At 36.4% G+C, this 13426-nt stretch overlaps 1 protein-coding gene across 2 annotated transcripts in view; it reads left to right on the top strand.

Moving 5' to 3' along the window:
• Positions 1–9848, top strand: part of CEP57 (centrosomal protein 57) — a 39694-nt gene extending 29846 nt beyond the window's left edge. Inside the window, exons 8-11 of one of the 2 annotated variants that reach the window (XM_042907006.1) lie at positions 333–410; positions 6705–6946; positions 7527–7671; positions 9320–9848. In XM_042907006.1, the coding sequence (XP_042762940.1) occupies positions 333–410; positions 6705–6946; positions 7527–7671; positions 9320–9553 (699 nt within the window). In that variant the 3' untranslated portion in view covers positions 9554–9848. The remainder of the gene's footprint in view (positions 1–332; positions 411–6704; positions 6947–7526; positions 7672–9319) is intronic. The other variant, XM_042907005.1, reaches the window with a different exon arrangement.
• The last annotated feature ends 3578 nt before the right edge of the window (positions 9849–13426 follow it).

Here is a 13426-nt window from a genome sequence, read left to right as displayed (position 1 = left end):
TTATTCAGTGTTGCTCAGTGTTTTTATGTATATGTGAATATACATACATATATATATATATATATACCGGTTCGTAGACTGTACTTGCTGTCTTGGCGGGTACGATTTTTTTTCCTTCCTAGCCTTTCCGAGGCTAAGAGGCATGTTGTCAGGTATTACTAGGAGCTCAAGAATATACCAATATCAATAAAGCAAGTAGTAGCCCAACAGTACACTGAAATTTTAGATTAGTCATGTGAGTAAACTTGTAAGTAAACTTATCATCATGTGAGTAAACTTGTTGTTTTTTGTTTGTTTTGTTTTGTTTTGTTTTGTTTTTCCTTTCCATTCAGAAAGGTTCTAGGAACTATTTTACTGCACAACCACATTATAGATTATGCTTGGGGGATATGCCTTTTGTAGCTGGAAAGGTGAGTTGCTCCAACTCTGGATTTTTTTTTCCTTTACAATTTAGCTCTTTGAATTAAATCCACTCATCTGCCTGTATGCCTGTAAATGGTGAAAACATTTTTCTGCCCTTTTACTCGTATGGATCATAGTGATATAAGAAAGAGATGGAAGAAGGTTTTATGGGATTGGGGGAGCAGGGAAAAGGCTAGGAGGACTTTAAAGCAGATAAAGTATTTGTGGAAATAAAGATATGAACAATATCACAGACTCTGGTTTAGAGAAGGTATGGTTGTAGATAAGAGTAAATGAAATGGCAAATGGTATTACTTGTAGCGTTGGAATTTTAGTATCAGTCCTGCTCATTTATATTTAAATATAGTAGATATTTAAATAAATACAAATCACATCCTATTTGTCCTCACATGCATCATTCTCCAAGAAGCAGTCATAAATAGACCTGAATTTTATGTTCCTTTAGTGTTTAAATGTAGAGATGATAATTTTGTCAAATATCAGGAAGTACTAAGTGATTTCTAATAAGTGCTAAGCATTGCGTTAGTTTATAGCACTTTTTCATTAGCTCTATGTTGCTGGTTGTTTCTTGCATAGATGCCTTGAATACCCAACTAAGTAGTGAGTTTGAGAGGCTTAGGAAATAGATTTTAATCTTATTTATTTATTTCTTTTAACCCCACAATAAATCCTTGGTGAAAGCTTGGGGAGTGAACTAATTTTTAACTTTTCCATTTGCCCTTTGTGGATGTGTGAGGCACAAATCACTTAAAAAAAAAAAATACATGTATATATATATATATATATATGTATATATACACACACACATATATATGTGTATATATATCTATATATGTATTTATATTTAAATAATGCCCTTGTCTCTATGCTGTTCTTTACCCTCAATTTAATCTCTTGTTGGATTGCAGATTATCTTTTGACCTATGTTTCTTCCTTTGTCTCTTAATCCTACCAACCTGCTTTTGCTTCACCATAAAATCTGTTGGGTTGGAAGTAGAGGTTCTCAAGGGCTGACCAGCTGCATTAGCATCACTGAGTACTGCATTTGAAAAAGCAGATTATGAAGCCCCACCACAGTCCTACTAAGTCAGAATTTTCTGATGGGGGCCTAGAAAGTTGTGTGTGTGTGTGTGTGTGTGTGTGTTTGTTTTTACTGTTCCCTGATTTCAGTCTAATGTTCAGTTAGATTTGGGACCCACTTAATAAAGTTCTCTGCCTAGTGTTTTCATTATGTAAATATCCAAAACAGTGGTTGTGTACTCTGTTCAGATGTATTTCTAGACCACTTTATTTGTAAGTTCTTAAGTGAGTTGAAATCTTTCACTGTGTAAATTCTGTTCATTGCTCTTTTTCTGCTCTCAGGGATCCACATGAGCCCTTGACTGTAGGGAAATATTTAAACTTTTGAAAATAACTTTATTCTCATCTCCTTATTCTATTTTGGGTTATAAATAAACACTTCCTTTTTCTTCAGCTATGAGTTTTTTTTTACCACCTCATCACTCTCTTTCTAAATTGAATGTAGCCCTCTAAATGCAGTGTGACTAGCACAGAATAGTCTTTGTCACATTCTGGGAGTCTGTCAACTCAGCCTAGCATCATATTAATGTTCTGTGGGAAGCTTCATCCTCCCTCTCATTAGTTAAAAAAAATTTTTAATGTTTATTTTTTTGAGAGAGAGAGAGAGAGAGAGAGACAGAGCGCAAGCAGAGGTGGGGCAGAGAGAGAGGGAGACACAGAATCTGAGACAGGCTCCAGGCTCTGAGCTGTCAGCACAGAGCTCAATGCGGGGCTCAAACTCGTGAACTATGAGATCATGACCCTAGCCAAAGTTGGCCACTTAACCGACTGAGCCACCCAGGCATCCGGCACTCGTTAATTTTTAATGTTTATTTATTTATTTTGAGAGAGAAAGAGAGAGGGAAGGAGGGAGAGGGAGAATCCCAAGCAGGCCCCATGCTGTCAGGGCAGAGCCCGATACAGGGCTTGATTCCACATCATGACCTGAGCCAAAATCAAGAGTCAGACGCTTAACCCATTGAGCTACCCAGGTGCCCTTTAGAGTCAACTGAAGTAACAGGTATTTTCCTGAAGCTTTGGATCAGCTGCTGTAGGTCCTATACTTGTGGATTTAATTATTTTATACAGAATTTGTAAGTAAATGAGACTCTAAGTAGAGTCTCACCCTATCCTATATTATATTAGAATCTAATTCATTATTTGTATTATTCCCAAATATAATTGCCTATCTTCAGTAATTCTCATTGAAGTCATTTAATATAAAGGTTGAAAGGGACAGATTCAAAGATCAGTCTTTTCAACCTGAGCTCTCTTTCTGAAGTTGTTGGTACTCTGTGAAATATTATTCAAACAGCTAAGAATGTGCTGTCACCTAGCCGAGTGTTCCTCAAACTATTGTGAAGGTCCAGTTTTTATTTTTAATTATACATTGTCATAAACCAATACATATGTAAAATGCAATAAAAATGATTTACTAGAAAAATGAAATTAAAGACACAAAATACACGTCCTGATTTTTAAACTAGATTGAACAGACATAAAATTCCGTTAATGGGTACAATCAGAAAAATAACAGGAAAAAGAATTTTTAAAACTATATACTGTTTATTTTGAAGCATATATAGGCATTAGTATAGTGAATATATAACTTGTATATATCAAATTACAGGTGAAATAGTGATTGCACATACTCATATTTTCACACTTTAAATGAATACCATGTAGATCAGCATTTAAGTTGTTATTGAGACAAATGAATTTGGTTCTTGATATTCAAGGCTGTATTGATGACTGCATAGCTACAAGGGAGAATGTATAGCTAAACCATTTAATTGTAGTTGAATTTAAATTATCTTGATAAAAACGTAGATTAACTTTTATTTTGAAATGATTCTAGATTTATAGGAAGTTGCAAAAATAATAAAGGTCCGTGTACCTTTCATCTGGTTTACTACAATGGTAATATATTACGTAGCTATAGTATCAAAACCAGGAGACTAAATCCACAGACCTTATTGAGATTTCTCTAGTTGTACTTGTACTTGTGTATATATGTGTGTGTGCATGCACACCCATGTACAGGTTAGGTCAGTGTAGTTTTATTACATGTAGGTTCGGTAACCACCACCACTCCATATCTACAGTTTTGCCATTTCACAAATGGGAGTCATACAAAATGTGATCTTTTGAGATTGACCTTTTTATTCAGTATAACTCCCTTGAGATTCATCAAACGGTTGTGTGTATCCATGGTTCTTTTCTTTCTCTCAGTTAAATATTCCATGGTGTGAAAGTATGACAGTTTAAGGATTCACTTATTGAAGGACATTTGGGTTGTTTCCAGTTTTGGGAGTTTACAAATAAAACCAGTGTGAGCATTGTGTATAGGTTTTTGTGTGGACATAAGTTTTCACTTCTGTGGGATAAATGTCCAGGAATTTGATTGCTGGATTGTATGTGTAGTGTATTTCTTGTTTTTAAACTACCCAACTATTTTCAAGTGACTGTACCATTTTTCATTTCCAGTAGCAGTGTCCCAGAGATGGAGTTTTTCCACATCCTTAACCAGCATTTAATATTGTTACTTTTTAGTTTAGCCTTTCTGCTACGTATGTTTGATATCTCATAGTGCTTTTTATTTTATATTACCCTAATGGCTAATGATGGTGATCATCTTCTTTCTCATGTGCTTATTTACCATCTGTGTATCCTCTACTGAAATATCCATTTGTATTTCTTGCCTGTTTTAATTGTTTTTGTTTGTTTACTCTTAGGTTTTGAGAGTTCTGTGTTTTGATACAAGTCACATATCAGATATGTAGTTTGCAGATATATTCTCCCAGTCTGTAGTTTTTCTTTCTTCCTCTTAAACTGTTTCACAGAGCTGCTTTTTGTTTCGCTGAAATCCAGTTAATTGATTTTTGCTTTCTCTGGATCATACTTCTGTCAGGTCTAAGAACTCTTTGCCAGGACCAACATCCTATACATTTTCACTTATGTCTCATATATTTTACGGTTTTATGTTTTATGTCTAAATTTATGATCCACTTGAAATGATTTTTGTATACAGTATGAGGCTTGTTAGGTCAAGGTTTATTTTTTTATTCTGTTCCATTGATGTGTATGTTTACTTCTTTGCCAGTACCATTTTGCCTCGATTATGTCGATTACTGTGGCTTTATGTATAGTAAGTCTTAACATCAGGAAGAGTGATTCTTTGTCCATTCTTCTTTCTCAAAATTGTTTTAGCTCCTCTAGTTCCTTTTCTCTTTATATGAATTTTAGAATAAACTTTCCTCTATCCACAAAAAAAAAAAGTCTTGCTAGAATTTTGATTGGAATTGTGTTTTATTTACAGATCAGTTTAGGAGAATTGACATTCTTGTCATGTCAAGTCTTCCAGACCATGAGTACAGTGTAGCTTTTTTTATTTAGATCTTTGATTTCTTTCATCAGTGTTTTGTGGTTTTTGGCATATTGGTCCCATATCTGCTTTATTATATACTCACATATTTTTTTTTGAGCAAATGTAAGTTGTAGTTTTAATTTAGTTTCTATGTGATCATTGCTAGTATAGTAAGTTTTTGTATGTTGGTCTTACATTTTGTGATTTCATTGAATTCCTTATTAGTCCTAGGGATTATTTTTTTAGATTGGTTAGAATTTTCTATGTAGAGAGGTATGTCATCCTGTAAATAGGGACAGTTTTATTTTTTTAATTTGCATGCCTTTTATTTCCTTTTTTGCCTTACTGCACTGGCTAGGATTTCCAGTATTACTTTAAGCAAAAGTGGAGAGAGTGGACATTCTTGTCTTTTTCCTGATCTTAGTGGCGGAGAACATTCAGTCTCACCAGTAAATGCAATGTTAGCTGTAGGTTCTTTGTCAGTGCTCTTCACCAACTGGTGGAAATTTCCCTCTGTTTCTGCTTTTTTGAGTACCTGATTGGGTGTTGGATTATTTTATATGCTTTTCTTTATTAGATGGTATGGTTATGTGATTTTTCTTTTTTACTGTCAATATGCTAGACTACACTGCTTTTTTTTCTTTTTAATAATTGAATTAAATAATTGACTAGTTCAATTCAGTTATTCCTGGAATAAACTCACTTGGATAGGGTATACATACTTCTTTGTATATAATGCTGGATTCAATTTGCTACCTGGCAGTAGAGTCTAGGATAAAGAGTATCTGTTAGCTTTAGCACAGTGGCTTCCAAACCTGACTGGTCAGAATCACCTGGCAAAATTAAAAATACACATTTCCAAGCCCTGACCCACACTGATTGAGTTTGGAGTGCTGCCTGGGGATCTGCATTGTAAACAAGCTGTCTAGATGATGCTTATAGAGCCAAGTTAGTCCAGCCATCTTTTTGTAAATTAAAATAGCATATTGAGATTATTGTTTCATATTAAAAATGAAACCAGAAATTTTGAGAGGGCTACCAGCTTTTCGCTATTGTTGTTTATGTTATGTTTTCCTGTTACGTTTATGTAAACTTAGATCCCCCTACTATTTGAGGATAGAGAAATGAATGCAGTGACAGTCCTTACCACCTGGAAGCACATATGCTATTTAACAGGTGAAACAGACATGGAAACATGATTATAGTGTATTGTGATAAATTCACTGAGAGAAATGCTCTGGGTGATCTGAGAATGGACTACTTAATTGGACCAATTCATTACCTAGAGGTTTTAGGGAAGTCTTTAAAAGTTATATATTTGAACTGTGTTTTAAAGAATGGTAAAATGGTGCCACACAGAAGAAATGGCATGTGCAAATACAGTTTATGGAAATAATACAGAGAAATTAGGGGATGATAGGACAAAAGGCCAGGGAGTATAAGTTTTAGCTCAATGATAGTAGACCCTTTGTCTATGCTAAGGAGTTTGGACATTAGCGTTAGTGGGCTTAACATCAAAGGATTTCAAATAGGAGAACAAACTGATTACTATTAGCATATTATTTTAGGAAGATAGCTGATAGCCTTATTGAATTAGAAACTGAGGAGAGCGATGCCAATTGCGATCTTCCTATAGCTAGTGGAGATGGTTGCATAAACCGAGGAATGACAGTAGGGTGGAGAGTAAGAGGTGGATTGGAGGTATTTCAGAAGTTAAGTCCACGGGACTTGGTAATTGGATTCACCCTAGGAAGTTTATATCATAGGCTTTTTATGGGTAGAGATCTTTTTATTCAGGGAGTAAACAAAACAGATTTAGACGATGTGGCTTCAATTAATTCTCATTTTTCTTCAGTCCACCAGTCCTAGCCATGCTGTGGTAGCCAATGTTCAGCATGTCTTGCATCTGATGAAGCAGCATACTAAAGCCTTGTGCAATGATCGAGTGGTCAACAGTGTTCCTTTGGCAAAGCAAGTTTCTTCACGAAATGGTAAAAGTAAGAAGGTGTCAGTAACGCCTCCCTCCTCCAGCAGCATTAATGAAGAGTTGTCAGAAGTCTTACAGACTTTACAAGATGAATTTGGGCAAATGAGCTTGTGAGTTTTAGTTTTTGTTTTTTAAATTATATTTAGTTGTAAAACTTTGTTTTAAGTTCTTGGTGACTTCATTAATCGTATTGTTAATTTATTCTATTCAGCAAGTATCAGAGCACAGTTCTTGAAGCAACCACTGAGCGATTTACTAGGACCTTAACAAATGCAACTGTTCTGGGGGAAATCTCTCCCTTTTTGAATAGTGTTAAATGTTTTGAAGACCAAGGTTCACACTTCAGTTTTATTTCCTTGTTTGGGAGCTTGATATACATTGAGTTTAGTTAAACTTGAATAGGTTAGGATGTATTTGAAGAACAAGATCCTTGCTTTCTTTCTGGGCTTTCCTTTCTACGTGTGTAATACTGTAGGAGGTGGAATAAAAATAATTAAGCCTTTGAAATTAAGAACTGTTTTTACATTTACCTCCAGTGCCTTTCTTGAACCTTTAAACCATCTTGTTGCTCTGTTTAAAAACTGGAGTCATTTTTAATGCACAGAGCAGTGGTCCCATGGTGAGTGGGACATGGTGGCCCTAACCATGAAACAGGAAGCTTTATCAAGCCCTACTTTGTTTTTTATGTAGTGATCACCAGCAGCTTGCGAAACTTATCCAAGAATCCCCAACTGTGGAACTGAAAGACAACTTAGAGTGTGAGCTGGAGGCGTTAGTGGGAAGGATGGAGGCCAAAGCTAACCAAATAACTAAAGTTCGAAAATACCAAGCCCAGGTAACTTAATTTCCCTTTCCTTGTTTCTAATGATTATAAAACAAGAACAAGGCAGAACCAAAAAACCCTTTTCCCCAAATACATTGATTGATGACATTCACGTGTATCACAGATAGGGAGCTACAGGAAGTATTTCTTTAGGAATCGGAGTTAAGTGGGCTAAGAAGGAAGACGCCATCTTGTAATCTGTGAGAGTAGATTTTATCATCTATGACACTTCTTTTGAATATTGAATATATTTAATATTTTTACCTTTATAAGAACAACCTTTAACTTCTGTGATGAATTTAAATGATTCCACATTTTCCGAAGTCTTTTAAAAAACACCTGGAAATTCTTGATTTCTAAAGGAGTAAATAGATATAAATATGTGAAAAAAAAAATCTTTATGTTGCTAATTAAATTAGTAGAGCAGCCATTTATTTAATATCTACTAAGTGCAGTGGGGAGGCATACTCCCAAATTTTCATCTGGAGAGATACATAATGATTCGTGTCAGAGATTATTGGGACCACTGGGAGTGGGCTGGACACAGGGCAGAGGGGCCGAGAACAGCTCGGCCGCCTGAAGCTCTTCTCGATCAGAGGTTGTGAATGAGTGTAGGTGGGGAAAAGCGGACAGATCTGAGGTAGGTCTTGGAAGTAGAATGATCAGGGCAACTTGCTGCTGAGTGTCATTTGGAGGGAGAGGATGGTGGTACCCCTGATGGAAATGGAGAAGGCTGGGAACAGAACAGGTATGGCTGACATTTACTAATGGATTGCTCTATAATAGGCACAGTGTTAAGTGCTTGTGAATATGTCATCTTACTTAATTTTCGTAGAAGACTTGTGAACTGGGCGTACTATTTTACAGATAAGGAAAGCTGGGTTGAGTGTCCTGGGAGGTAGGCGTATCCTCAAGTGAAATTAAGTAACTTCTGTGTGAGGACATACCAGCTCACTGGTGAATGGCAGAGCTGGAATGCAAACGTGGTTCCTCTGAACTCCAAAACCTGGGCTTTTAAGCATTTTTTGTAAAGTTCACATTAAAAAAAAGAATAAATAGGAGCAAATGATCGCTGCAGGAGTAATGGTCTAATTTGTTTCTTATACATCAGGCTCAACCTTATTCTCTCTAACGGAATACCAACCTAGCAGCAGCTTAAAGTAAAAGTAAAGCTCTGTAAAAATAAGTAAATATAAGCTATTTTAAGTTTTTCTAAAGTAGTGAAATAACAAAAACCTTTTGTTAGTATTAATACATTACCATTATTACATCTCTTCATCCATCTGGAACATGTTTCATTACCTCCTCAGACTAGTTTCTAGAACACCTTTCTTTTGTTTTCTGTAAGACCTTCCCCAGACCCTCTTGTTTCTTACTTGCTCTGTTCTGCACTTTGGCCACACACGGCCTTACCTTCTGAAACAGCATCAGTATTGATGTGTTTACTTGCATTCACTCGTTTGTATGTTGCTTTCTGTTTTTAAGCACTTAGCGTCAAATCACTTGTACCAGAGATTTTTGAAGACTTTATAAAAAAAAAAAATACACTTAGAATGTATTATTGGCATTTTAGCTTGTATGAGAATTAAAAATACCAGTGGCCAGAAGAGGACATTTTCATTGAATCCTCCTTTTTCCCTGCCTTGGTTACTTGTTGTAGCTGGAGAAACACAAGATAGAGAAGCAGAAGAGGGACTTGAGGACCCCCAGAAAGACTCTTGATGAAGAAGGAAACAGCAGCAGTCGTTCTTCTGGAATCACAGGGACCACAAATAAGAAGGACGTTGCCAAACCGAGACCTGGCGAAAAAAGCAGGAAAAATCTTCAGTTGTTGAAGGACATGCAAACCATACAGAGTTCATTACAAAGCAATAGTTTGTGTTGGGATTACTGACTGGTACCAGGTCATAAATTCTATTCAGATAATCTGTACCTCAGAAATCAGATTTTGGCAATTTACCTTCCAGGTCTCATACTCTTATGTTGGAATTAATGAATAGCAGGTGTTAAGGGGCCCAAGCTTCATTACACAGGCGTCCTGTGTTACGTATCATGACTAAATGTTAAACCACCTAAATGGAAACCAGGGGAGTTTTAAAGGCTAGGAAGCCACACACTCTGCATCTTTGTTTGAGATGAATTTGCTGTACTGAAATACTGCACTTTGTAAACAGATTACCAATTTTTTACTTGTGGGTGTGATTTTTAAAATAATTCCTTAGATATCTAAGTAAAATTAGGTTTAAATTATCAAAATAGGAGGCTGTCCCATAGGCAATGTTTGCTTAAAAAGTCTCATTTTTAATCTTCCCCTGGCATGAATCGCCCATTTCTCCTTTCCAATACATCCATTAAATATACTTTGTTTCGACTATGGATAGAGGTTTTCTATGTGTAAGTATTTATACGAATTTAAGAGGATTGGTTTGTTTCACTTTTTGACATTTCGAACACTGATCAATATTAAATACACTTCTATTGATATAATCTATCATTAAAAATTTTTGAAAGACCCAAGCATTCATTGTCAGTTAACTGCAAAAATTATAAAGCATTTTTTAAAGTATAAACGAATTATTAATGAAGTAAATGAGGTTTCTGAGTGAAGAGAAGAGGAAGTGTTGTATAGCATATGCATATGTTGTTTTTAAATAATACCTGTTTGTAATCATGGTATTCAGTTCAAGGCATTGTGGTTTTTAATCTTAAAAACTCAGAAGAGCTCCTGGGACCTGTTATCGGTGTATAGTATGAGTGCAGTATTAACTGTACATGTGCCATTGTCATTGTGTTAATAATGTAAATCATAATTTTGAATAGATCAAGACATGTTAACTTTTTATAAATTTGCCACTGAAGTCAATAAAGCAGCTTTATTAAGGAAACACTGAAATTTTCCTTAACAGCCTGTTAGCGAAGGCTATATTTGTTGTAATCTCTCCAAAAAATGCATTTCTAAATAGGACATTAACATATTACGAGAAACATTAAGAATATATGCTATTATATAATTTATTTGCCTATCTCATGCTCACATAGAAACTAAACCCGACAAGATTGAACTGTCTCAAGGCCTAAAGAGTCCTAATGAACACATTAACCAGGTGTTAAAGAGATTTCGTTTTTATGCCTCCCCTGGGATCGAAATGGAGTTCTGGGCTTTTATCTGGGTAACCAGCATGAAATGCAGTGCCTCTCTGGGCACTAAGCTTATTAGGCCTCTTAATTGAGTTAATTTTTTACAGAGTTCTTGATTTAGGGTCCTTCCATTTGGAGCTATTTGTGAGTGTTCTGAAATTGTATGTAAACCTTTGCTTGAGTGTGCGGTTTTGTATCTTCATTGAATTCACGACAGTGAGTCCACAGACCCAAGGCAATCACTGCTCTGGTGATATGGAAAACATTTGTTGTGTCTCAACCACCATTTCAAACTATTAAACTTTTGTTATCTCTGTGTTTGAATTTCAGGTCATTAAATTGTAGGAGACTCATTTTGCATTGTAGTGGCTCTATGTCCTAATTAGAAGCTTAATGGTGTTAAAACCCAGCCCATCCCTTGGGTAAGAGTCAAACTAAAATATCCACTCCAGCCTTTAATACGCTCAGGTGAGAAGTGAAAATGAGAAAATGCCAATGCCGCTTCAGTTTCCTTATCTGAGAGTTTATAGCAGAGGAGTACGTGGTCACACATCTACTTTTGTTGTAAGGGCACTGTTGAAATGCATTTCAAATACAAGTGTCCTCTATGTGTAAGATGCCAGTCTGGATACCAGGCTAAGTAAGAAAGGTATGCTTACAGGTAGGTGGTAGACATCTGAATTACGTCAACACCGTGTGGTTAACGCAGTGTTGATAACATGGACACAGCGCTGTTGGGGACACAGAGGAAGGGGGCAGGCATGGCAGAGAGGAGTGATGAACAGGGGGTAACATCCTGGAGGGAGCAGTGATCGCTCAACTCTGGAGAACTAGAATTAGCCAGGAGGAAGAACAGTCAACAAGAGAAAAGAAACAGTCTCCAAGTCAACAGGAGAAAAGAAAAGTGTCGAGGCCGGAATCTGCAGTTGACACGGGAGAGTTGTGACCAGCTGAGTGGTACTTGTACATAGAAGTTGAGGTGTGCAGGTGAGAGTAGAAGGGGAAGCCAACAAGTTACAGGAGGCTAAAGAGCTTAGACATAACCACATAGGTCTCTGTTTTTTATAGCCCCAATGATAAAGGAACCAAGGGCACCTGCACCTCCAGTAAGTAGTCTGTCAACTCCAAGTTCTGTTGGTGTGGATAAATATATAAAAAATGCTAACACTCTCCTCCCCTGCTTCCACACCCCCCACCCCCCCCCCACCCCCATGAATTGTGCTTTTTTCCAAGCTTTGTTAGAAACTTTTTTTTTATGATTTAAATAATTTCTACACCCAATGGGCTCAAACTCGCAACTCTGAAATCAAGAGTCATAGGCTCTGCTGACTTACTCAGCCAGGTGCCTCAGAAATCTTTTTAATGTGTAAGGGTGTGTGTGTGTGTGTGTGTGTGTGTGTGTGTTTGAATAAATTTGACATAGAACTGTGTGAATTTAAGATCTACAGTGTGTGACTTGGATACATTTACATATTGTGATATGACTGCCATTGTGGTATTTCACATTACATACTTACAGTTCAATATTGTCTCTATTCCTTATACTGTGCATTCGATCTCTCTGGCTTTTTAATACTACTTGTTGCAGCTTTATGTCCTTAAACAGCATCAGTCTTATCCTCTTCTGCCATCCCTGGTAACTACCTCCTCTCCTGGTGATTGCTATTTTACTCTTTTTTACAAGTTTGACTCCTCCACATATAAGTGATATCATAGAGTATTCATCTTTGACTTCTCTCAGCGTAATGTGCTCAAGTTCCATCCACTTTGTTGCAAATGGCAGGGTGTCCTCCTTTCTAATGGCTGAATAATACTCCATCGTGTACCTATAGCACATCTTTTTTTATCCATTCATCCACTGATGGGCATTTAGGTTGTTTCTGAATCTTGGTTATTGTTAATAATACTGTTGTAAACATGGGAACACATACATCTCTTTGAAAGTCTGTTTTAATTTCCTTTGGATATATACCCAGGAGTGGAATTGCTGGATCATAAGTACATCTACTTTTAATTTTCTGAGGATATTCCATATTGTTTTTCATAGTGATTGGACCAATTTGCATGCCCGCCCACAGTGTATAAGGATTCCCTTTTCACCACATCCTTGCCAGCACCTGTTGTCTCTTCTTGATATTAGCCCTTCTAAGAGGTGTGAGATGAGAACTTAGGGTTTTGCCCTGCATTTCCCTGATTAGTAATGTTGAGCATCTTCATGTGCCAGTTTGCCATTTTGATATCCTCTTTGGAAAAAAATGTCTATTTCGTTTTTCCTGCCTAACTTTTAATCAGATTGTTTGAATGTCGTATGAATTCTTTATATATTTTGGATATTAACCCTTCATCTGATAAATGGTGTGGAAATATTTCTCCCATTCTGTAGGTTCTTTTTATCGCTTGTGTGTAAGCTTCTGAGTTTGATGTAGTCCCATTTGTTAATTTTTCCTTTTGTTTGTGCTTTTGGCATCGTGTCAAAAATCATTGAGACCAACATCGAGGAGCTTCCTCCTGTGTCTCCTAGGAATTCTGTGGTATCTGGTCTTACGTTTAAGTGTTTGGTACATTGTGAGTTAATTTTGTGAGTGGTATGAGATAGGGGTCCAATTTCATTGTCCTCTGCATGTATTTC

Source organism: Panthera leo, chromosome D1 (assembly GCF_018350215.1).
Source record: "Panthera leo isolate Ple1 chromosome D1, P.leo_Ple1_pat1.1, whole genome shotgun sequence".
NCBI lineage: Eukaryota > Metazoa > Chordata > Mammalia > Carnivora > Felidae > Panthera > Panthera leo.
The sequence above is the reverse complement of the archived record's forward strand: the minus strand, read 5'-3'. Positions and strand labels throughout refer to the sequence as shown.